Source organism: Enoplosus armatus, chromosome 6 (assembly GCF_043641665.1).
Source record: "Enoplosus armatus isolate fEnoArm2 chromosome 6, fEnoArm2.hap1, whole genome shotgun sequence".
In the NCBI taxonomy this organism is placed as follows: Eukaryota; Metazoa; Chordata; class Actinopteri; order Centrarchiformes; family Enoplosidae; genus Enoplosus; species Enoplosus armatus.
Window position 1 is genome coordinate 10,492,155 of NC_092185.1, and position 25,043 is coordinate 10,517,197.

Here is a 25,043-nt window from a genome sequence, read left to right on the forward strand (position 1 = left end):
GCCTATTTCTTTTTTCTAAGTTGCAAAGCCAGCATGGACTTGAACATAAATTAGAATAATAATTTGAATGAAAACTATTCAGTCATCTCATGAGTTTGCACAAGTATTCATGGTTAAATTCTTACAGGAGTCACTTGCCTTTGACAAATAATAAAGAACTGGCAAGAAATATTTAGGAATTTCTGCAATGGATTATTGGTTAATGATCAATGAGAGTCTTCAAATGAGTCCAAATAGCCACTCTTAAACTTCAGCTAAGTTACTTAAAACCTTGCATGATTGTGTATGATAGAAAACCCAAATTCTAAAAGATGTTGACATGAAGTTAAAATATTGACCAGCAGGTGACAGTGAAAACACTGTAATGTAAAGGCGTGGTGTCATGCAAACAAACTGTTGTATTGTATTTTTGTGTAAATACATATACATACATACACACATGTAGTCAAAGGACTAAATATCTGAAGTAGTGTGAAGAAAAATTGTAAACGTGTGAGTGAGTGTGTGAGTGAGTGTAATGAATGAGTACTTAAGAATAAATGTGTGTTTACAATGTGTGCTGTCTTTGTTATGTTACATCATGTCAGCTTATATTTTTTTAAATAAATGTAAATGTATAAAAGCGTAGTTCACATTTTCATTTTCAAAGGTTTTTATTTTTTCCAAAAGTATGACAATGTATTTATAATTATCAATAATATTATGAAATAATTCAGTTACTCAATTTTATTTGAAATATTTACATTCATCAAAGTGTTGATGCCTGAATATTTCCTGAGGTATGTTTCTTAAGGTGTGTCCTTTTAATCCTTGGCTTTAAATAAAAGCCAATATCTGTAAATCATTTACAATATAATACATGAAAGATACATTCATCTTCAAAAGATGTGCATATAGTCTTTACATTTTTACTGTGACACAAATACACAAACATGGAGAGACATGTCAACAGACCGCAGTATAAAAACAGACACTGATTTGTATTTTTCTCTTCTACTTACAAACTGCCGCATTAGAAAGACCACAACATTGACAACATTTAGACAAAAACACAGTGACATTTGCTACTGAGCTCCACGATCCTTCAAATGAGATGGTCCCATTGTTTAAAGTGCTGCAAAAGAATTAATTAAAGATAAGAGTCCAGATAGCAACTGCACATTTAAGAATCTGTGTGTCACTGATGTTTTCCATGTACATGCATACCTTTGAAGGAGGTCTTCACAGCAAGTTTGTATATTTACATCTGTGGCATTGAAAGCAGATACCTTGAACAGCTCCACACAGTCAAGTGGAGGAACAAAGAGGATCCCTAAGAAATGAATGAAATGAAAAAGGTTACTCAGTTACGGTACAACAGCAAACGAGCTAAACTGCACTGCCAGTTTAATTCAAAAGCTCTTACCTGCAATGCAAGCATTGACAAGAGACACACAAGTCCCACTGATCATAGCTCTCAGCACCAGAGACGAGACATCACCTCTTCTGGATGGGCATATAGAGGCTTTGAGAAAAGAAAATACAAATCAGTATCCTGTGGAAGGACAAAAATATTTTGTCTGAGGCTGGAGGATGATCAGAAGACTCACACAGGCCTCCAATCACAATACCCAGAGAGCTGAAGTTGGCAAAGCCACAGAGAGCGTAAGTGGTGATTATTTCTGATCGGACCTGAAACAAGAAAAAACAAAACATTATTATTATAAACATTGTTATTTTGTGTTTCCCCTCCATTTCTTGTGCAGTGCTCATGACTTTATACTTGTAGGACACCCACACTGACAATCTTCAAACTCCAATTAAGAGCATTCACTCACAGATATCCACTGTCTGTCATCAAGTCCACTGAGTCTGTTCTTCTTCAGTTCAGATAATTTCTCGTAGGCCACAAACTCGTTGAGGAAGAGCTTTGTGCCAATCAGCTCAGCCACAATGAAACTGTCATCATACGGTACCCCCATCATGAAGGCCACAGGCATGAACACGTATGAGCAAATCAGCTATGAACACAGAGAGACATGAGGTTATTTGGATATTGTTGGACTCACTTGTGAATTGAATTTACAGAACAAGAAGCAAAATCTGTGAAATATGCGCATGAATAAATATATGTACTGTATGTCCGAAAGATTAGTGTGAAGTATCATCATAAATAACGAACTACATCATCAAAACTAATTAAATTTGTGAAATATTATTTAGTTCTGACCACCTGCGCATTTTTGGAAAACCCCTTTTGATATTACACGTATGCACTTAAGTTCTCAGTCTTTTGCTAAAACGTACCTGAAATGTGATTGAAGGGTATCCCACCATGCCGCCAAGCCAACTCAAAGCTTCATTTATGAACCCGAGGATGGCAAGAAATGCTATCAAATTTGCTGCAATGTTAGCAACAAGACCTATTGAAGCAGATGCTCCACTGCTGGCAGCCTCCAGAATGTTACGTTCATCTCTAGGGAGTTTTTTTTAAAAAAAAACAAAGTTATTTAATTCACAAAAGTAGGAAAATCATGGAAGAGAAGAAATAAAGGGACAGATATACACACCCACAAGCCACTTTGATATTCTTCTCTGACTTGAAGGGACTCTCCTCTGTCTCTGGGTAAGAAAGTTTGGAGAGGGCCAAGGCACACGGAGCAGCCATCACAGAGGCTGACAACAAGGAAGATGCATCAATCTGCAAAATACAACAAAATGTAGTTTAATTCAGGGCGCTGTGGTGAAATTACTGCAATAACAGATACAGTATGTATATATTCTGCATGATGTTAGGATTTACTGTTGTTGACATAATAAAACTGCAAATCAACTAAACCAGACCATCATCAAATATTAAAAAGTCAACGATATTAAATATATTTTATTTGCTTCTTGTATTTCTTAAACAATGCCATGAATAGCTGACTTCACTATTAATCCTCATTATCTAAATATAATGCAGTTTTCTTCAGAGGTCAAAAAACATCAAGATCAGGTATACCATCAAAACCCAACACTTATCATGTTAGAGTCAAACCTATCTCTCCCCAAACCAGCATATTCTCCTGTTTTAATGTAGTTGATGCTGATTTGCACAACAGAGTATCTCTTCAGTTTACAAATTGTGCCCTTGTCCTGATGCCTAGCAGCTCTCTAAAGATGGCTTTTGACTGCTTGTCAGTAGAACGATTGTAGATTATTAACCTCTCCCTACAGACTGGCTGTTTTTCAGTAACCTTCTGAACTGTTATGGCCCTCAAGCTCTCTAGATGCCAGTAACATTAACAACTATTGAGCAAAATAGTTGAGAACCTGGGTTTTCTTCTTCTAACTGGATTGGCTCCACTTGAAGAAACATAGGTTGGGCTCTCTGGCACAGTTTTAGGTCAGGATTACTTTGTTTTTCTTGGGTGGTTCTGTTCAGAAAGAACAAATACTTCTTGTGGCGTTACCCCATGTTCAGTACATGCTGTCATTAGACTCCATCACCCACAAGCAGCTCTACATCTCTGAAAAACTCATTCATGCTTTTGTTTACACCTGTTTCGGTTACTATATTGCACTGTTTACAGGCCTTCCTCAGAGGAACCTTATCAAACATCTACAACTGGTTCAAAGTACTGCAGCCAGGATCTTCACCAACGTACAACTGCATGCACATATCACCCCCAGACTAAAATCTCTCCTCTGGCTGCTTGTCACCATAAACTTGACTTTAAGGTGCTTCTCATTGTTTTCAAATAAGTTCACCGCCTCACTCCAGATTAAATCACTGGCCTCCTCACAGTTTATGTTCTCACTCTCACATTAACTGTTCCTCCCTTGAGGAACTAAAGCCTGGTGATGCTACATTAGTTTTTACCGTGCCAGAAGAATGTGCACCTCGCTCATAACTTAAAAGAAAACATAAACCTGCTTTTACCTAGAAGCTCTTACTTTGTTTTACACCCACAATATACTGTAGATTGTTATTTATTTACTATACATTCTATTCATCTTTTATTTGATTTTTGTTTTTTATATTCCTGTTTTTGTCTTTTGATGTGTTTTTCATCTTGTTTGAAGCACTATTGCATATTTATGTATGAAATGTTCTGTATAAATATAATGTATGTAAGTATGTATGTATGTATGTATGTATGTATGTATTACGTGAAAACAGCTTCATCTCACCCCGAATGAGATGAATGCCCCCATGACACTGCCTGCAATTGTGGCAAACCCGCCAGTCAAAACAGCATGGATCTCAGATTTGGTCATGTCCTTCAAATAGGGGCGGATCAGCAGCGGAGCCTCAGTCTGATGCACAGAAACACATGGAGCAAAAGTAAACAGGCAGAGTAACTGTACATATTTTACCTGCAGTCATTAATAATTGTTTATGTAATCATAAAACCAAACTACAGAGAGATCCGAGCTCATGAAATTTCAAAGCAAAATGAAGTCAAATTAGTGTCAAAGACAGTGTTGCAAAGACAGCGAGCCTTGCCAAAAGTACCTGCCCAACAAATATATTGCCTGCCACACTCAAGGTCTCTGTGGGAGAGGTTCCCAGCGTTATCTGCATGATCCATGAGATCTGCATGGACAAAAACACATGGCTCTTGGTCATAGTGTGTTACTGCAGGCGTAAGCAATTTTCACCCAGACATACAGGAGCCATATGAGGCTGTGAAGTACAAGTTTGAACCTTTCTTTACCTTCAGAATGAGCCACTGCATTACCCCCAAAAAGTAAAGGACTGACATCACGCTGCTGAAGAACACAACAATGGGCAAAGCCTGAGGAAGAAATCAGAACTAAAGTTAAAGTTTCAATAACTGATTATCTTGCTTAAGTGCCCATATTTAAGAAAAAACACATTACCATCCACTTACTTGAAAGGCAAAAATGTCTGTGATCAGATCCCCGAAAACAAATGTTGACCCTTGTTTGGTGTAGTTAAGGAATATCTGTAATTATAAGACAAAGAAGAAACGTGGGTTATATTATTTCAAATGATTATTTCTTTCGTCAATCCATTCATTTATGACATTTATAAACACAATTACTCAGACATTTAGATTTAACAATAGGAAGTCATGGAACTAAAGTGGCAACAAGAGACAGTAGGCTGAACTACACATTAAAAAGTGATTAACAGACCACATGCCTGTGCGCACATTACGCTAACTCAACCCTTGGATGGAACAGCCTAATAAAGTTGCTCTAAAGATAAGCATGTATGATCCACTCAGTTAAAGAATATTGTGCCCTGGTAGATAAGGAACACTGTGTTGTGCAAACCAAGAGCTAGATGCTACTCCTAGATATGTTAAATATAAAATGTAAATCGAGGTCCCTAATAAAAGAATCAGTTTTATAATGTCAAAATAGCTGTTAATGGTATGCTTGCTAATGATTTGGGAGTTGAATATGTGTGATGTCGATGGATGGGGTTTTTTGGTAGAAGAGTTTGTTATTTATTTTAGTTAAGGAAAACATCCAAGTGTAATACCTCCACTTGTTTTCCAAGCCATTGGAAAGCTATGAGTCCGGGCTCTGTTCTTATAACAAAAATGCCAATACAGAACTGCAACCCGAGGCCCCAAAACACAGGCCTCCATGATATCTGAGAAAAGATTTTTAAAAAGTTTATTCACCATTATCAGGGAGTCTACATAAAACATTATGTTATTACAAGGAAGCACTTATGCTAAACCTTAAGATGATGAGGCACAAGGCCAAATGATATCCAAAGTCTCAGAAAAACAGAGGAGATAACTTAGGAGATATCGCCCGAGCACTCACCGCTGTCCTGTGTGCTGACAAGAGGAATATAAGCACGATGAACATGCACACGCCTCCAAATGAGATAAGCTGCTCAGGACGCTGGCTTGTGTCAAAGATGATCCACGCCACAAGCAGGGCCACGACCGCTAAGATGAAAACCCTGAAAACACCATAAAACACACCTTCGCTCATCAACAGGTTCCATCATGTGCAGCTCGTTATCACACTGAGGACAACGCAACTGAAAACAACACGTCCACTCACCATTTCATCCACTTCAAGTTAGATTTAAAGCATCTAGCTGCGGGTCTGAAACACTGACTGATGCTTTCTCCCTTGTACTCCTTCAAAAGATCATATGATTTAGCGACAACAACCAAACTGGTTAGGACTACAAGAGCGATGGCCCTCTGGAAATCCAATACACAGGCTGCAATGAAGTATGCCACATAACCTACAGGAAACAGAAAACATCAAAAATCATTGTCTATATTAGCATGATTATTCCTGTCTTGTCATAGATTTCAAAATAAATATCATTACACATCAACGTGTGCAGGACACCACCAAACTGTTAACGCAAATGAACAGACTTTTGATATTACCTGCCCCAAGTATGCCCAGCACAACGTATTTGAAGGTTTTTGAGTGAGCCTTGATGTAATCCTCTGTGGCATTAATCGGCTTGGAAACTTGGCTGAAGTGCAGGAGAAATTAGAAGTAATGTAAGGTCAAATTGTGTACAAAATATACTTCTGTTAGAAATATCCACCCTTTGAGTGAATAAAAAATGTTGTCTTTCACCTAATTATAGATTCAACATCAAGTTATGTGTATTTGCCCAAAAGTTGTTGTTATTTTTGGAATTAAATACAATCAAATCTTAACAGTGTCAAAGTTTACAGTAGTATAGAAAACAGTTCATAGATTTTGTGTTGTGTGTATGTTCATTATGCACATACAGTACTGTACTTTTACTTACAAACAAAATCAACATTGCACCTGCTGTGATAATGTCTCCCAATGAAACAATTACAATTTTTGACTGACACACCTTAAGTATGATCCCAAACCCTTTTTAGTCTTTGTAGTCGGACTTTTGACGCTGCTAGTATCAGTAATGTTGTCCTAAGAAAAGAAAGGCATTTCATTTTTTTTTTGTTGAAATGAGCATGTTGTGCCATTTTCTTTAAAAAATGAAATGACACATACCTCTATTTCAAAAGCCTGGTTGTCCACACCATTTCCGTGGGTTATATCCTTGAGCTGGACGCCGTTGGTTTCCGCTGAAAAACACAATCATTGCTCACTTCTCTGCAGCAGCCTTTGGGGAAAGCAGCTTCAACTTTAACAACCAGGAATGCCAAACAAGCAACAAGCTGTGTTTCTGTGTACTCTGAGATAAAAGAACCTTAAAATAAGTCCACACAAGAGTCCTCGTGGCATATCTTGAGAACAATGTTGCACAAAAATATCTGTTCACAACTGCAAAAAGAAAAGGCTTAATTCAAGGAAAAGCAGAGCAAATGGCTTACTCATTGTGCGTCCTCCTAAACCCGGCTGTCAAATGCTGTGCTGTAAAAAAACACTGCGGGAAAATATACCCTGCCCTCTATGAAACATCTTATCATTAATTAACAGACACATTACGTACTTCTCTGATGTGTCTGGGGAAGTACAGGACGTAAGCAAAAGTGATATAATACAACAGAAATGATTTATTGACCTTATGAAGCAACATTTGATCAGACGTGATGTTGACCGAATTCGCCAAATCACAGAAGCAATAGATGCTTACATAAGATGTGATTTTGATAGATATGGAATGGGTTGTAAAGCAGATATAATACAGTGGAATACATAGTGGATTCGTCATGAATGAGTTTGTCTGTAGGAGGCTGTGCTCCACCCATGCTTTAACTAAGTCATAATAAGTCTTAGTGCTCTTATTTGTAAAGAAGAATTTCTAAATATACATTTCTCAGAAGCATGTGATTCAACATCATGATCAAGCACTCAAAAGCACACTTTCTTTTCTAATTTTGCTAAATTGAATTTACTTCATGTGCAAAACAATATTAAACATCTTAAAAAAAAAAAACATTGAGATTGCAGACAGACAGACAGGTGTATTATACTATTAATTATAAATTATAAATACTTTTAGGTTTGTGGCGGATGACTCTTCAAATTTTGGCTACAGTGAATAAACCCATTTTATATGGTTAGAAAAGATAAGGTGTGAACTATGACTATACTGAGTAATTATGTGAAGTTAAATGCTCCTGTATGTGTGCTGTGTCACACACAATGTCAAATTAACTTTTTTGTATTTTTATGAAAGACTCTCATCTCCTTAAACAATTGTTTTGAAGAATAAGCGCACTGAGTATTTGCTGCAGAATCAGATAGCCTCAAAATCAGTTAACGCTGATATCTGGACCATTAAATATATTGCAGCACAATTTGTACTTTACTTCCAGGGTGATGATTCATGATTGGATATAATGGCAGCTATTTGTTCTGCTCGCTGCAGTTCAAATGTGATCTCGTCACACACACAGGACTCTTGAGTCCTCATAAAATGGCGTTTGCCCACGCTTCGTAACACTCAATGGGGGCTTAGCCTGTCTGGATGGACATGATAAACAATAATACTTGTTTTTAAAGCACAGGATATTGGTGTTCATTAAGTTTTCAGAAAGCCATGCAGACTCTGAAACGCATTAGCAGTGGTTAATGACCTCATAACAGATTTTGCAGGATAAAATTAAATGCTTTGCTTCAATAACCCAAGACAGGCTTTTTATGTATACCATCAACTCATTTGCCAACAATTTAGATGTGACACACTTGCGGACGGATGATAATAATGCATACAATACAAAAAAAACCTAATTTATGCAATATTAAACTGAAATATATGTATATATACAGTGTATGGTCACTGATACTCCACATAGCTGTTAGATCCTGTTACATCATTGCTTCTGTCAGGTTCATAGTTACTGAAGCTTTTTTCTTTTTTGTCTGAAGGCCTGTGTGTCTATGAACTTAACAGGAATTGGTGTCATCACTTTACAGCCTGACTAGCGGGAAGAAAGAGTTCTGGGTATTGATGCCCTCACCTTTGTCTTACAGGACAAAAACTAGCTCCGTCACTGAAACAAAGGCCTCTGTCCCACCTCAGAGGCCCTTGACGTTATGGATCTCCGAGACAACATAAAAGCTGAACCAGCACCAAATGATACTGGTACATTTTGGACAGGTTACATTGAATCACAGACAACAATTTAAAGTGACAGCTGCCCATAAAGTGTAAATATCACCGGGAAACTGGGGCAAGTTCCAGTTTAGTGCCAGTTCCAGGTTACAGTGTGAGTCGTGACGTTTGGCATGATGGAAAACTGGCAGATATTGTACCAGTTTCACTGATAATCTATCTACATTCAATTCCACTGTACTTTATTTCACAAGGAGAATCCACTCAGTATCAGTACTACTTGCCAGGAAATCCTCTGTGTATATTTTAAAAGCAAGCAGTAAAACAATACCTTATCTTTCTCTATAATGCCACGTGATTTACAGCATATCCAGGCTGCTGACAAGAACAAACAGTGGTTTCCTTTATTTATACACTTATTATAAATTAACGAGGATCAACAAAACACTATTAAGGCACTGACTGCCACAGTGGATTAGAGGACACTGAGCATATCAAACAATACATGGCCTGTTTTGCTGTTAAGATCAACATCCAACTGGTAATGATGAGCAGAGCTCAACACAATGTGTCCGAGGAACACCGGCCATATCTCACAATTTAGAGTAACAAAATCTTAATTTAAAGGCATTTGGATCATGCACACTACTTTAATTTAAACTATATTACTATATGTCACTGTATGTGCAGTATCATCACCTTTTCAAGTTGTTTTGATGTTCCTCATTTCATTTCATTTGGACCTTAGGCCTTTACCAGGCAGGGATGGTCTAATGACAGATGCTATTGATTTGAATGATGGAGTTGTATGATTCAGTGTTTTTGGAGTCAGGATATCGCAGCCTCCGCTGCTTCAGTTCCCCATGCTTTTTTCTTATGTGAATCCCCAAACTTATTGGAAGTGCAAGACTAAATTGCTGGAGTATCCCTTTAATTACCCACAGAGCATGTTTGGCATTTGAGACACAACCTGAGCTTTAAGGAATTTATATTATGAGCAATCAATATAATTTTTTACCAGCTTGTCACTGAAAGCAAAAGAGAAGGAGTAGACAACGTTGAGCGGTGGCAATGGCAGGGTTAGTGGTTAGTTAGGGGCCCATTATACATTTTCCCCCCAGGGGGGCCACAGGTTGTTGGCATGGTCTATGGCATTGTTCCAGCCATGCCAGGCATGCATAGGTTTTATATTTGATTATGGTGTAAGAATAGTAGTAACACGATGCATTACCTACCTACCTCTGTCTTCTTGCCAGGTGCAATAATGCCAACGTTTATGTATTGTAGCAGCTGATCCACTGGACACAATACGTCTCATTCCTACTTCTTTTGAGGGACATGTAGCAGTAACGTTTCCAGTGGTCCATGGCACCGCCTCTCGTCTGTAAGACAGCGTCGAGGGCATGAATCCCACTTAAAATGAAAACGACGTTAACGCTAGTAGCTTGTAGCCTAGCTATGAAACCCTACAACAGCCATACCTAGCTGTCACACTCTTAGTGCCCACAGTTAACTGGCTAAGTACTAGAGCTGCTAAACATAACTGGATCAAATGGTAAGAGCACTTGCATCGATAAGTGACGAGTTTACTAGCTTGGCTAAATGATTTGCGCGATAGCATGTTGCTAAGCTAGCTACATTGCTAACTTGCTGTCTTGGCCCCGTTATGTAGCTACTCGACTAGCTGACTGTATCTTGTTAGCTGGCTTCTATGTTATGCTACCTACGCTAAGAGCAAAACAACTTAGGTTGGCATATGAAGGAGTTGATATTTGGTAACGATAGGAGAATAATAGTCTGTACTAAATGTTTATTTGCATATGTGTGTGTGTGTGTGTGTGTGTGTGTTAATGCATGCCTTGATACAAAATAGTAGCTGCATAGACGAAGACCAGCAGACCTTGTTAACGTTTAGCTTGCTAGCTAAAGCTAACGTTAGCACAGAGGACGTTACCTGCTAGCTAAACAGTTGTTAGGCTGATTGTAAAACAGCTGTCTTATGTCAACAACGACTGCTGTATAAATTGAAACATAACATTAATATGTAATATTAAGCTAATTCTGTATGTGCTTCTGTAGGTTTGTGAGCCTGTGCAGCCATGGGTGACATGAAAACCCCAGATTTTGATGATCTTCTGGCTGCCTTTGACATCCCAGATGCCACAGGGTTGGATGCCAAAGAGCCCATCCAGGGGAGTCATGAGGACACAGAGAGTCAGCTGAAACACACCGGGATATGTCTGGATGACAGCTTATTGAGTAACCAAGCTGTCACAACAGCAGATATTCCAGTTGTAAGTGTTATTGTGAAAAACACAAGTCGCCAGGAGTCATTGGAAGGTTTTGGACCAGCATTGCAAAATGGATTCAGGGGACAAGAGACCTCCACTGACTCTGTTGAGACAACTAACACTGGCTTTTCCAAATCATTTGTCTCTGCTTTGAACGGGGAGAGTTCAAGAGAGCTTCTTGGAAAGGCACCTATTCAGCACAAACCTGATGGAACGCCAATATTTTCCCAGTCACTTTCTCATTTTAGTCCGATATCCAGTCCTGAGTCTGAAGATACTCAGTGTAGTAGAGATGAAATGCATCCAAAACAAGAGAGACCCTGTTTCCCAGAAGCCTCAGTTTTGGTGGAACCTTCAGTCCCAGACAATCCGAAAAAACTGGATCTCAGCATCTTTGATGACTGTCCTAAGGACTCTGATATTCCCAAGAACACTCAGAGGAGCAGAGAAGATGGTAGTAGAAGCGAGGAGCCCTTTGACATCCATGTCAGTAATGAAACGGATAAAACACCTAGAACTCACAGTGCACTTCCCCCACTAAGCAGTAACCAGAACTTTGAGACCAACTGCAATTCAGAAACAACTTCTTGTCCACTTGTTAAATCGCAGACATCTAAATTGTCCTCTTGCCTTGAAGCTCTGCTGGCTTTGAATGCCAGAAAAGATCCCAGAGAGTCATCAGTGGTTCAGAATGACTGCATGAAAGTAAGCCCCAACGTACCTATATCTCCACGAAGCCCCAGAAGCCCACTTGAAGCTGTAAAACGGTTAATGAAACCCTCTGATAGCCCTGTGAGCATCTGCAGTGATAGTAGTGGCAAAGCATCCCCTGCAGTGGCATCTGGGTCACCCCCTGCCATACCCAGGGTCAGAATTAAGACCATCAAAACCACGTCTGGGCAGATCAAGCGCACAGTCACCAGTGTGTTGCCTGATTCAGAAACCGATGAAATTCATTCTACATATGAATCCTCTCCATCACAGAGTATGATGAGTGAAGATTCTTACTGTAATATGTCTCCTCATCAGTCTCAAAGTGCGGCTCTAGATAGCATTGTTGGAATACAAATAAAAGGTACCCCAGTTAGTACATCTTCACCGAATGTTATACGTAAAAAATCAGAGGCTAACTCCAGGAGGTCAGGCACAGCGCAGTCCGCAGCAATATTCCATAATACTAGTGGTCCTGTCAAACGATCTGTTGCACATCAGGGGCAGAAACCAAAGAGAGGATCAGCCACAACGGGCCATACGACTAGCACAAACTTCCTTCCCAAAGCAATGCACTTAGCTAGTCTGAACCTGGTCCCTCACAGTGTTGCCGCTTCAGTAGCTGCACGGTCCACCTCTCATCAACAAAGCCAACACACACTCTCCTCTGCAGTGTACAGCTCCGTCCCACTGGTGCATCAGGTCAAAACAGCTAAACCTTGTCCTCGCATGTCCATCTCCAACACAGCAGCAGGAACCTTAAACAGACTGTTGAACCATGCCAACCCTGTGCCTAAATATGTGCCCAACTTGAACCCCCCTCCAGAGAGCAATATCAACCTTCCACCACGCGGATACTGCTGCCTCGAGTGTGGGGACTCCTTCGGGGTGGAGAGGAGTCTTGCGTATCATTACAGCAGGAGGAGTGTTCACATTGAAGTAGGATGCACGCACTGCGCAACGACGATGGTGTTCTTCAACAAGTGTGCCTTGTTGGCTCACGCACGAGAACACAAGAACAGTGGCATGGCGATGCAGTGCACGCAGCTCCATATGAAACCCATAGCAGTGGAACAAATGTTTGTACCCCTGAGTACTGAACCTGTGAAGGTGGACTCTTACATCTCACCATCACCCTCACCTAAAAGCCAACCTGTCCTGCCCCTATATCCCGACAATGTCATCCGTCACAGACTCTGTTGCCTGGAGTGTAACAAGCAGTTACCTGACTACAAAGCACTTGCAGGTCATTACCAGAGGCCGTCAGAAGATGTGGAAGGACTAGTGAGTAGATGTTATATTGAAATATTAAAGGTTAAAGCTGGCAATATTCTATATTTTTGTTATTGTCAACAAATCCAATGAAAAAAAACAAAACCAACAATGCATTAGTCCATCTCTCAATTCTATGACTTCCCCAGCCTGTCTGTCACACTCAGCTCATTCGTTCCAACTGCAGACATAAGTCTTTGAAAATGGGTCATTAATATATGGATTCATTAAAAAAATTGTTAATTTTTGAAACAGCTGGGCACTGTACTTTTTAGCAAACAAGGGCAGCCGAGGACTGATTCACTGTAAGTGTTCTTGTGAGTAAAACAAAATACAGTGCGCACATTCATTTTAATGAAGGACTGTGACACCCAGTGCAATGGTGTGGCTCATGTATGTGTTTTTAACGGTTTTTGTACAACAATTGAAGCCGCAGAGGAATAGGCTATATTAGGTTTTGGCTACATTGAGAATACTAGTTTGTAGGATCAATTCATTGTTGGTTTCAGTCTTTTCATGGGATTTGTTGACAATAAGAACAAGAGAATATCAGATTTATCCTTTTAAAGACACTGTGACCAGCATGTTTCACATTTATTTTTTTTGATTTTTGTTTTCTTTGATAAAACAGATGTGTAAGGTGTGCTCAATGTTGTTACCCAACAAGTGCAGCTTCAGAGCTCACGAACGCATTCATGCACACAAGTCACCTTACTGCTGTCCTGAGTGTGGTGCCCTGAGTCGATCTGCTGACATACAGAAGCATGTCAAGGAAAACTGTCTGCACTACGCTCGCAAGGCTTGGTACAAGTAAGTGAGCAAGCGTGAAACACAGGTTTTATTAGAAACATACAGTACAGTGTTGTGGGAAAGTGGCATTGTGTTCCATTTTCTTCCAGATGTCTTCACTGTGATATGGTTTTCAAGACTCTTCAAGGACAAAAGACTCACATTGAGGAGAAACACTGTGAAGTTTTTTACAAGTGCTCCGTCTGTCCAGTTGCCTTCAAGACCTCCGGCAGCTGTGAAGTGCATTTCAAAAATAAACACAGTGCAAGCAAAATATCCCCACAGTAAGTTAATATCTCATAGCCTGACTGTTAAAAGTTGTAGATGTCCTTTTACAGTTCTTTTTTAACTGTTTTCTTGTTCTTTTGCAGGTTAATATTTAAGTGTTCATGTGAGACAGTTTTCAAGAAGAAGCAGTTACTGTTTCAGCATTTCCATCAAAATGCCAACAAGCGTGTCACGTGTGTATTCAAGTGTCCAGAATGCAACTCGGTCTTTCCACAAAAGCAGCTGTTAATGCAGCACTTCAAGGTTCGCCCTTTTTTTTTTAAATAAAGACATATCATGTATGTATTCCTGCATCTATTTGGCATGTATTTGTGGGTTGGTGTTCATTGTGTTTTTGGAGTTTATACATTTATCCACATACTTGGTTACCCGTTTGATACTTGAAACTTGCATACTGAAAACAAATAGCAGCTGGCTACTGATTTTCATTATTTCCATGAAAATTCTATGTTAAAACTACAAAAAAACCTGCAAAAAGTGACATTTAACCTGAGCTTGTGGGAGCATTATTAACCCTGCTCAGCAAAGCTCAGTTGTGGTGCTAAGTTGGCTTTTGTCACTTTTTTAAATCTACAAAACCATGCAAATATTGTTTAATAAATGATGAGTACTTTGTATTAAATAACTTATGACTTGGAGGAGAGGATACGATCTCATATTTTGTTACCTCTTGTGATTTTTGCGGTGTCTTTTCTCTTTTGCAGGGTGTTCATGTAGGAAACATGACATCAGACACAGAGAAGAGCAGTGTACAAACAGACAATACCGACTGGTACAAGGGTTCTCACTCCGTCCAACAACAGAAGAGTCACAGCCCAGTTAAACACACAGAGAGTTCAAGGAAAAAGGCTGAGCAGGACAGCAGACCCCGTGTGAAGCCCACCGGCTGGACATGTGGGGATTGTCTCCAGTGGTTCCCTGAGCGAGACTCTTATGTTTCTCATGTAAAGACCAACCACGGAAAGGTGAGAGATCATGAATACCTCATGCTGGAATGTGTGTGAATGTGAGGTCAACCAAAACATTAACGACATGTCTTGTCTCACTTATAAAAGAATACGCTTGCATAAAAATACAGTGTGTGAGTGAAAGGCAAGCCTTTACACAGCCTGTGTAGACACCTGTATTGATTAAAATAGAAGCATATCTGTTATGTCAGATGACTGAAAATGGGCTGAAACGCCTCCTGTTTAGACACGCCTTACATGCTGTGAACAACCTCCAGTTTCAGAATGAGTTCATGTTGAGCATATTTAGTGTTTTCTGGTCGAGGCAAATAAAATAATTGAAACAATAAATTAAAAACAAAACCCCCATTCTCTATCTGCGTACTTGTCATGTAGTCTACCTTGAAACTTTGTGAACATTGAATGGACCAGTACCTTCATGAGCTGCGCTGCTGAAATGAGGAAATGGTTCTGAGGACAGTGAGACCTGTACCTGAGGTCAGAGTGTGTGTTGATTACATGGTCTGAAGCTCCATAGCATGAGGCAAACTGCTGATGTCTTGATTCAGGTGTGAATTTTGGATTATAGCCATTGTGGATTATAGTGTCGCCCTTTCTAACTGGCTATTTCTCAGCTATATTACATGTTTAATTGCTTCAATTTGATCGTCTGGATTTTTATGAGGTTTTCTGTTTGTTGGTCTGGTAATATAAATTAAAATACCCTTTGTGGACGAGTGTGGCACATTTACTGAAAGGTGAATCCTGTGAAATCTAAAACTAGATTAGTAGTTATGGTTATAATTGCCTTGAGTAAGTTATATAACTCAAGTTAACAAGTACAATATAATATATTTTTTACTTTGTATTTTTTTTTTTCAACAGTCAGTGAAGAAGTATCCATGTCGACATTGTGATCAATCTTTCAACTCTACAACCAGTCTGAGAAGACATATTCGCAGTGACCATGATGGGAAAAAGAAAATTTACACTTGTTGGTAAGATTTTTATGTTTGAAAATGAACAAATCACAGTTGTCACAGTCATGTCAAATTAACCTGGAAATCATTCCATTCCACTTACATTTTTTGTTTTATACTGAAGGTATTGCACGGATACCAAGACAACATTCACGACGAGTGTGACGTTGAAGAACCACATCAGTCTAATGCATGGAATCAAAAATCCTGATCTTGGCCAAATGCCGAAAACAGCCATCCAGGAATTAAAGAAGGCTTTAGACAAGGTAGTTGTTTATTACTTTTTTTAACACAAACCACAAAATAATAACTGTCGGCACAAATACAAATGTTATGAACCTTTCTAGTCATCATTTTAAAGTGTGTGACTTCTGTGATTTGCAGGGGCTTACGTCAGAAAGACCCGCAGTGGACACACAGGAGGAGGGGCGAGATCGCACTTTCAGTCTCGAGGCTCCTTCTGCGAAGCGTCTGAAAACTCAGTTCCGTTGTTCAAAGTGTGGTTTCATCACAGACAGCAGTGCACAGTTCCAGCAGCATATACCACAGCATAAAACTGATGAAAACACTCCTCAGTGCCTTCGCTGTGGCCTGTGTTTCACATCTGTGCTGTCTCTCAACAGACATCTTTTCATTGTGCACAAAGTCAAAGATCCTGAGGAAGAGGGGAAAGAGGAGGAGCAGGTGGAGGAGGCAGAGTTTAGGAAGAAGGAGCAGGATGATCAGCAAGTTGGATCAGCAGATACTGATGAGGTGAATGACTTGTTACTACAGCTAAAAGAGCCCGAGCCCTCACAGGCAGAAGGGCCAGCAAGTCTGCACTGTGACAAGACCTCGGACTGTAATTTAAAACTGAGCTCTCAGACACAAGCAGTCTCTCTCCGGTAGTGAGAACCGCCTCAACACCTCTTTAAAAAGCTGCTTCAATATCTTCAGTTTTCATGTGAAAGTAACAAGGGATGTTCGATGGTTTGCATGGAGAGGGTACAAAGTGTTTGGACCTTTAACTCTCTCAAGTTATTCAGAGGTTGTGCAGTATATTTAAGCAGATCCTCAACATTTAGTAAAGAGCAGTATTTTCATAAATGAGAGGACAAATTAATATTAATTTTTCAATTGTTTTTATTTAACTTTGCATGTTGGTAATATATTCATCTAGCCTTTCGGACATAACTGCATTCTTTGTATTTTTTTTCTTTTTTTTTTTCTTTTTAATTCAAATGTTATATCCACCCTGACAGGAGACTCAGGAATGTCTGTTAGTTTTTAGGTCTAGTATTGATTGATGTAACAGTGAAGGGGTAGATTTTCACCTTTTTGTAATCAACCGTTATTTTAATAGCTTGAATTTTGAAGTATTAATGCTACACACTATTACCTGAATGGGCTTCAGGTCACAATTTTTATGACATGACTGTGTTGCAATTAATTTGCAGTACAAAGCTAGAATTTTAGTCTGCATTTATTACAAAACGGTATAGTTGAATATTCATTTATATTCTTGGTAAACAGTTATTTGAAAAAGTTGAGAGTTGTCTCGCTAAGCAAAGCCTACTGAAATTAGGCTACACATAACAACAAGACTTTCTTTAGACTATTTAAGCATTCTGAAATGCTTTTGTTTTTATGTTTAGTGAACATGTTTGATTTGTGGGTGCATGTGTTGTCCCAGATCTGGCCTTTGTTTTCTTTCTTTTTCGTTTTTGAATGAGTTCAGGAGAAACACGGAGAGGTATTAGACGTGTGGTGCAGCAGTATTGAAAATACCTCAAATTGCCAGAAGTGTATTTTTCAGGCAAGTGAAGAGTCAACGTTATGTCAAATCAGGGTACATTGTTTTGGGTAATCCAGAGCAGGTGTGAAAGTGAAGTTTGGCGGCATGTCAGAGATAATGTTTTATACACCAGGACCTCTTAACATGAAGTCGCTCTTAATAATAATACAAGTAGGATCAGAGGTATTTGTTAAATCCAAGTTCAGAGGAAAGACATTTCTCAGATCAGCTGTACTTCTTGTTTCGTAGGTCCTGATTTGTAAAGCAGCACTTCTTGTTTTGTATTGAATACATGACAGTTCCTACCTCCATGGTTAATGGCAGTGATTGTTAAACGAAGAAAGGCTTTGAGGAGTTGCAGGTAAACTCAGTGCAATGTAAAAATTAGTTTAGAAAATGTGCATTATCCCACATTGTTAAATTTTATAAATTATTTTGGGAATGAAATTAAGGCTATGTGGTCATATTGACTTTACTTGGCAAGTGAACTTTTCTATTTAAGTGCTATATGAGCTTGTTATTTCTCTGTTCTCGTAAGTCCTTAAATCACCACGCTGCAGCTGTTAAACTGCAGAGGCTGAAAAGAATGACTTGTTCACGACTTGTTCTTTTGTAATGCTCGTTGAAAGATATTTGTACTTTTTCATACTGTGTACAGTGAGGACTTGTGTAGGAAAGCCACCTGTGTACATACAGTAGCCAATGAACCCTGGATTCACAGCATTTCTTAAGCCATTACATCTATTCAGCATGCGGTGGCTCATGTGCCTTGCTGTAATGTTTACGTAAAGTACTTACAAATAAATTGGTGCATTTAATTATATATCTGCTTTGTCTTTTGTCTCGTGTTTAAGTAGTGGACGCAGGTGAGGTATAATGGTATTTGGGTGTGATAATAAGGTTTTGCATTGAGGTCATGTACTATACAGTCGTCATAGCAAGTCAAATGGTGCTATGATGTGCATCATTCATCCAATAGGAAACTAACCACAGATGGATGACTTCATCACATTAGAATATTAAGCCCATCCTACCTCAGTATAACTGCCTGTCCCCAAAGTAACAGAAGAGAAGAGCTTTGAATTAACCGGCGGCAAATTGCGTAGAACACGTTTGTTCTCAGGAATGAAAGGCACAAACATCTGCAGAGCAGGATTCCTGTCTTCTTTCATCCTTATCACATACATTGCCATGATATCTTCAATGACTCTTGACTTAACTGAGCTGAGAAATAAAGTTTCAAAGATCAAGGTGAATCCAAGGGGGAATCTGTGGGCAACAGGTAAGAAAAATAACACTATTCTGGAAAATCTTTTTGTATTGTGCTATTTAAAAAAAGTAAATAAATAAAAAGTTTTGACAGTTGATATTGAGATTGTTTTTTGTCTTAAGGACATTTCATGGGAAAGAAAAGTGTTGTGGATGGTTCCTTTATGGAGACTGCCTTTGAAGATGTAAATGTCCCCACTGAAGTCAGAGCTGTTAGTCCTCTGTACCGAGTGGAAGACCTGCAGGCACTGCTCATTCAGATGTTGAAAAGTGCCCAACAAACACAACGGAAACAGCCATTGGACATGTTAGTGTATTATTATTATTAATATCATTATTATTATATCGATTCATCAGCTGTACAACTGATTATTTTTTCCATCCATTTAGAGGAGGAGGGCACCCTGCTTGAGGAGCATTCAACACTGATGAAGAGGAGATTTAAAATCTGTTTTTTGTGAAAAATGAGCCCTAATATAAATGTTTGTTTTTTTAATGTGATATGTTAAATCCTATATGACTTTGTTCCTGGGTCCAGTTATTTGAACCTAATATTTATGTAGTGCCACCTGTTAATAAACTAGTACTGAAAGCCAGATCAGTTGCCAGCCATTTTTGCTGATTTTCACTTTTTCTTTTTTGTCATTTGAAATATTCTCTTTTTTTTATTAAACAAGAGCACAGACTGTAATGAAAGTATGTGTTTCATTTATATTAATCAAAGTATTTTCACATAATAGTTAAAATGTTATTTAAGTGAAATGGAGGAATTTCAGTAAATTCACCTATATTAGTGTTATGGCGCCTCCTGTCGGTCGTCGTAAAATCATGTTCGTAGTAATCACATCCGGGTGGAAGAGGCAACATGCGCTTCATCACATTTTAGGCTAATTTGTAAACACGCAGTAGTCATGCCTCTGATAGTGATGTGTGGTTACCCCTGTAGTGGTAAAACACGAAGGACAGAAGAACTGAAGGTGTGTTTTGAGCAGAACACTGACAGAAAGGTTCATATTGTGGGAGACGGAGCCCTGGGCGTTGAGAAAAACACTGTTTACGCAGGCAAGTTAAGCTAGTCATGTCTCCGTTCAGCTGCTTATTGCGTCTTTGAAGCTGTAAAGTTTTTGTGAATAGGCTTGTTGTTGTGAGTCTTGTTGGAAAGTCCTCCTACATGTTGGCTATCCGCCTGTTATCTTTCAATTTTATCTTTATTTCACGCTACTGGACGAGCACCATCGCGGTGACCTGATGCTAACTTAACTGGGGGAATGTGATGAGTAACAGGGGCACCGGTTCACTAAAAACACAACATGTTCTTAGAATAGACTTGTTCTGTAGCGTTGTTAGGTGTGCCGCCGACTGACAATAATGTATGCTGAAAAATAATAAGATTATGTTGTGTAGAATGTGTGTGTTTCTCGAGGGTTTTGGCAGCAATAATTTAATGGTATTATGAATGGAGTTCGGCGTGCGAGTGTCATCACTGTCCTATGAGAAGGGCTCTTATTAAAAAACATATTATATACAACTATGTACTATAGTTTTCTTTTCTGTTACATACCGGTAATACTACTATACATCACTTAGATATTTGTGTATTATATTTAGTTCACAAGATAATTTTCTTGACACTGTCAAGAAATTCCTATTATCAGCAGCTAAAAGGTTTTTGAGTTATTATATTAAAGTTATTATATTAAAGTCAATCAATTAATTGATTGGATAGAATTTATCGCCAACAGTTTTGAAAATTTTATAAACACAAATCCCACAAATTCTCTGGTTCCAACTTATGAAATATGAAAATTAGCGCTTTATTTTGTCCTCTCTGATAGGAAATGATATATCGTTGGTTCTTGGACTGCTTTTCAGACAGTTAAGCAAACAAGCAGTATTTTCTGAAAAAGTATAAATTAATCAAGAAAATAATTGGCATATTAATTGATCGTGGAAATATTTGTTAGTTGCAAATAACACTTCTGTTGTTTGATATCACAGTCACAAATGAGCAGTCTCAAAGAAGTCAGGATTCATAGAAAGTAAGTAGAGTAGACTTTTGCATACACCTGCTGTTATTTAAACTTTTTGGATATGTTGCAGATTCCCAAAAGGAAAAAAATGTCAGAGCATCTCTGAAAGCTGAAGTGGAGAGGTAAGTTTTTCAGATCTGTTTTGGATTAGATTCATCAGTGATGCTCTACCGTCACAGCACCTTTAACCTTTTACTTGTTTGTTGTTTAGGAAAGTCAGCAAGGATGACATTGTAATTTTGGATTCATTAAACTACATAAAAGGTAAGTCTTACTAACAACAGTATGCTATGCTGACATTATGATTTGTTTATGCTTTTACCTTTAAAGTTGAAATACCTTACAGGATACCGCTATGAACTGTTCTGTCTCATCAAACATTCACAGACGCCACACTGCCTGGTACGTATACCAGTGAAATAACTGGTGGATTTTTAATATCTAAAAAACTATTGCCCAAACATTAATCACACAAGTCAAAATCACATGCCTTCTTCTGATGAAGGTTTACTGTTTGACGTCAGATGAAGTGAGCTCAACATGGAACACCAACAGAGATGCTGCTGAGCAGTACACCCAAGACATGTGAGTGGGAAACCTCTGTGCATACAGTAGTGGGACATGTCATGGTAGGGCTGTCTTTACCTTTTGGATAGGCTTTGAAAATACCTTTTAAGGCCTGTCACGTTTTTGTTATTTTTTGTAGCCTTGATGCGTTAGTGCTGAGATTTGAAGCTCCAGACTCCAGGAACCGATGGGACAGTCCTCTCTTCACCATCCAGAAAGACGACACGCTTCCGTATGAAGCCATTTCTGACGCACTTTTCAAAAGAAAAGCTCCCCCACCTAACCAGTCTACGCAGAGTGTAAGGGACATACACTCATGCTGTTATTTTTACAAGCATATAATATCCAGTAGATGTATGTGCTGTCATGCTGCCTTATTGACTATCTAATGGTAATAGAGAGATTCTTTGTCTCTGCAGCAACCACTGTCATCTGCAAACTTCTTGTACGAGTTGGACAAGATCACACAAGATGTGTTAATGGTATGTCTTCATATGTTCTTTTGGATTTCCACTCAGTTTTTGTCTTTTGAGTTATGTCATGTTTCAAGATCATGGATATCATGGACTGAGGAGTCATATTCAGAAAAAATACTTTGTTTAAACTTTTACAATTTACAAAGCACCAGTGTCCAACAGTACAAACATTTCACTCAATGTCATAGACTTTCTTCAGTGTATAGTAAGATAATGCAGGTGTTTATAGCCCACTAGCAGGTGTACTAATGCCATGTTCATGTTATATTTGAGTTGTCGTAATTACCTGTTTCCAACTTTTAAATAGCATTCACATCAACATCCAAGTCCCAAATTTAACAGATATAGTGATATATTGTCGATACACAGTATTTTTCAAATCAATACAGCACGTGACTATAAATGGCTTGCCTGAACTACCGTAAGGCTCTATTATTGAAACAATGTGTGATGAATATATTGATGTTTTTTTCCCCCAAGTGACACAACTAGTGGAATTATTGACATTTCTATTTTAAGAACCAGTTGCACAATGGTGGAATGGGAAGAAACCAGTAATGTCCAAACGTCTGTATTGACGTTAGATTCTCTGAAGTCAGTATGATCAGCAGACAACATGTTCCACTGCTTTATATTTGGCCAAGTGAAGAATGGAAAGTTTTGGGGTCTAATGTGCTGCTTCTTGTTTTCCAGCATAATTTTAAGGCAAATTGAAATGATTAAATATTTTAGTGTTAAATATTTCCTCTTAACGTCCTGGGTCCTGAGTAGCTTCTGTTTCAAGTTCACTCACCATCATTTGGTAATTATTTTACCACAATTCTGTCTGAAGAGACGCAATGCATTTTGGGGCAGTTGAATATGTCCAGTAAGCTCACTTCTCACACTCAGAAAATCCACATACAATGCAGTTGGATCACACTATATAAACTTATTTGATGTCATACTTACATAGTATAAATAGTATGTTAGTGTGCGATTTCGAACACATCCGATGTGATGGGTTGTGTCTGCTAATTGCTGTCAGCCAATAAGAAATCACCTGCTCTGTTTCCTTGATTAGCTATTGAGTACACCTGTCAGTGGCCTGAAATAGTATGTTCCATGTTGCATTTTCTTCCACTTTTCTTATCGGTCCATTTCATTCTCGGTGTGCAGTTCCCACTTTGCTGATCTTGATCCCCACAAAGCACAACACCTTGTCAGTAAAGACATCACCCTCTGTATGCGCTGTGTTTGATAAAGATAATTTAAAATTTTCAGGCAATTTTTAACGCACAGAAGACGAGCGTCCCCGGGGATCTCATCTCAGTTCCAGGAGCTACAGAAAAGATATCCTTTTTACCACTTCTAAAACCCAATTTTGAATAATAAACAGATTTTGGTAGCTCTGTTGTCACACAGGAGTCCATGTGGCAGTGATCTTTCACAGCTGAAATGTGTTTTATCGCTGTTAATTTGTGCTGACTCATTTTCATCATCTACCTCATATTCCCTCACCAGCTGGAGGCAAAGTACTCTATATCAAATGCCTTGTTAGAAGGGGAAGGTGGATGAATGCATGTCCATCAAAGAACTCAAATGAAAGGCACAGCAGCCAATCACTGTTAAAGGTCTTGCCTGTAATAACATACTGTGGGATACGTATGGAGGAGAGAAACCAAATTGCATAGATTAGTGGATTTTTATTGGCAGCAGCACCGTGTCAGACCTTCTCAGAAGCAAACACTTTGATTTTCTCCTTTTGAACATGTTGGTCCAGGCAGAAACTCACTTAATAGTGCATTAGGTTCTGCGCTGGCCAACCTTTTAATGACAGGTGCGTCATTTAAATTTGAGATTACGTCAGTAACATTTAGTACCTTTAGTGTTGTTTCATTGTGTTGTTCTTACAGGTTGAGATGTGATACTGTGACCTTCACATACTTCTGCTCTGTTAGTTGTTGCTTCTTCAGTGTTCAGCCATACTGTAGAAAACTTGAGGCAAAGACTTGTATTCAAACGACCTTAACCTGATGTTGAACATTGCGCTCACCCGGAGCATCAACATGTCAGAGCTGAGGAAACTACGGCGCCAGTTCATCAGCTACACCAAGATGCACCCGACAGAGAACACCGGACACATTTCCAACATGTTTGTGCAGTATTTAAATAAGAGTCTTCACTGAAATGTTATAGCATTGGTTTCATTTGTTTTTTATTTTCTTGTGACAAATAAACATATTTAAATATTTGTTGCATGTTTGTGAGTTATTGGCTATTTTATAATGATTTTATTCAGTTACAAACATTTTTGAGCTCAAATGCCAAAAGGCACTGCATTTTTTTAATGAGAAGAAATAACAAAAAACAAAAGACAATTAAAATAATCTGAGAAATACTTATATATTATATACAATTCCACATTCAAGTCAGTCTGGAACACTTTGTCCAGTCAAAGCTCAGAACTTTCTCAAGTACAGATTAACATTAATTCTCCATGTGATATGCATGACCTCTTGGTGACAAGCCTGACTAACAACACTGCTTTGGGATTAAGCATACAATGCACAGAGAATAATGTGTTCAATGTGTCAGCAGTTACACGACTTATTCCATACAACACAGGTAGAAACAAGTACGAGAATCTTCGTAAACATGATTTTATTGAATGAAAAGCCATAAAAAAATAC

At 38.6% G+C, this 25,043-nt stretch overlaps 3 protein-coding genes across 3 annotated transcripts; 2 read left to right on the forward strand and 1 right to left on the reverse strand.

Annotated features, from left to right (window-relative positions):
* Window positions 1–959: 959 nt before the first annotated feature.
* On the reverse strand, window positions 960–7,293 carry slc28a1 (solute carrier family 28 member 1). Its single transcript, XM_070907001.1, has 18 exons — window positions 7,290–7,293; window positions 6,967–7,040; window positions 6,809–6,882; window positions 6,360–6,451; window positions 6,019–6,208; window positions 5,773–5,914; window positions 5,480–5,593; window positions 4,860–4,934; window positions 4,683–4,763; window positions 4,481–4,561; window positions 4,156–4,281; window positions 2,550–2,680; window positions 2,287–2,455; window positions 1,818–2,000; window positions 1,590–1,671; window positions 1,406–1,504; window positions 1,207–1,312; window positions 960–1,114 (listed from the first exon to the last, which is right to left on the reverse strand). The coding sequence occupies exons 1-18, from the start codon at window positions 7,291–7,293 to the stop codon at window positions 994–996; spliced, it is 1,944 nt and encodes a 647-aa protein (XP_070763102.1). The 3' UTR covers window positions 960–993.
* A 3,783-nt stretch (window positions 7,294–11,076) lies between these two features.
* On the forward strand, window positions 11,077–17,216 carry znf592 (zinc finger protein 592). The gene is made up of 8 exons (XM_070907551.1): window positions 11,077–13,263; window positions 13,883–14,061; window positions 14,151–14,324; window positions 14,412–14,571; window positions 15,033–15,293; window positions 16,161–16,273; window positions 16,380–16,521; window positions 16,640–17,216. The coding sequence occupies exons 1-8, from the start codon at window positions 11,077–11,079 to the stop codon at window positions 17,141–17,143; spliced, it is 3,720 nt and encodes a 1,239-aa protein (XP_070763652.1). The 3' UTR covers window positions 17,144–17,216.
* A 2,948-nt stretch (window positions 17,217–20,164) lies between these two features.
* Window positions 20,165–24,594, forward strand: kti12 (KTI12 chromatin associated homolog). Its single transcript, XM_070907493.1, has 9 exons — window positions 20,165–20,360; window positions 21,399–21,450; window positions 21,540–21,592; window positions 21,675–21,730; window positions 21,834–21,913; window positions 22,035–22,194; window positions 22,315–22,377; window positions 23,635–23,703; window positions 24,396–24,594. The coding sequence occupies exons 1-9, from the start codon at window positions 20,210–20,212 to the stop codon at window positions 24,537–24,539; spliced, it is 828 nt and encodes a 275-aa protein (XP_070763594.1). The 5' UTR covers window positions 20,165–20,209; the 3' UTR covers window positions 24,540–24,594.
* Window positions 24,595–25,043: the final 449 nt, after the last annotated feature.

Coding starts and splice junctions, on each gene's coding strand:
- znf592 (XM_070907551.1), top strand. CDS start 11,077: ATGGGTGACATGAAAACCCCAGATTTTGATGATCTTCTGGCTGCCTTT. Junction 14,325..14,411: donor GCAAGCAAAATATCCCCACA/GTAAGTTAATAT, acceptor GTTCTTTTGCAG/GTTAATATTTAAGTGTTCAT. Junction 16,522..16,639: donor TAAAGAAGGCTTTAGACAAG/GTAGTTGTTTAT, acceptor TGTGATTTGCAG/GGGCTTACGTCAGAAAGACC.
- slc28a1 (XM_070907001.1), bottom strand. Junction 6,452..6,808: donor GGTTTGGGATCATACTTAAG/GTGTGTCAGTCA, acceptor CCTGCACTTCAG/CCAAGTTTCCAAGCCGATTA. Junction 5,594..5,772: donor TGTCAGCACACAGGACAGCG/GTGAGTGCTCGG, acceptor ATCTTTTCTCAG/ATATCATGGAGGCCTGTGTT.
- kti12 (XM_070907493.1), top strand. CDS start 20,210: ATGCCTCTGATAGTGATGTGTGGTTACCCCTGTAGTGGTAAAACACGA. Junction 21,593..21,674: donor TTCATTAAACTACATAAAAG/GTAAGTCTTACT, acceptor AATACCTTACAG/GATACCGCTATGAACTGTTC. Junction 21,914..22,034: donor GAGCAGTACACCCAAGACAT/GTGAGTGGGAAA, acceptor TATTTTTTGTAG/CCTTGATGCGTTAGTGCTGA.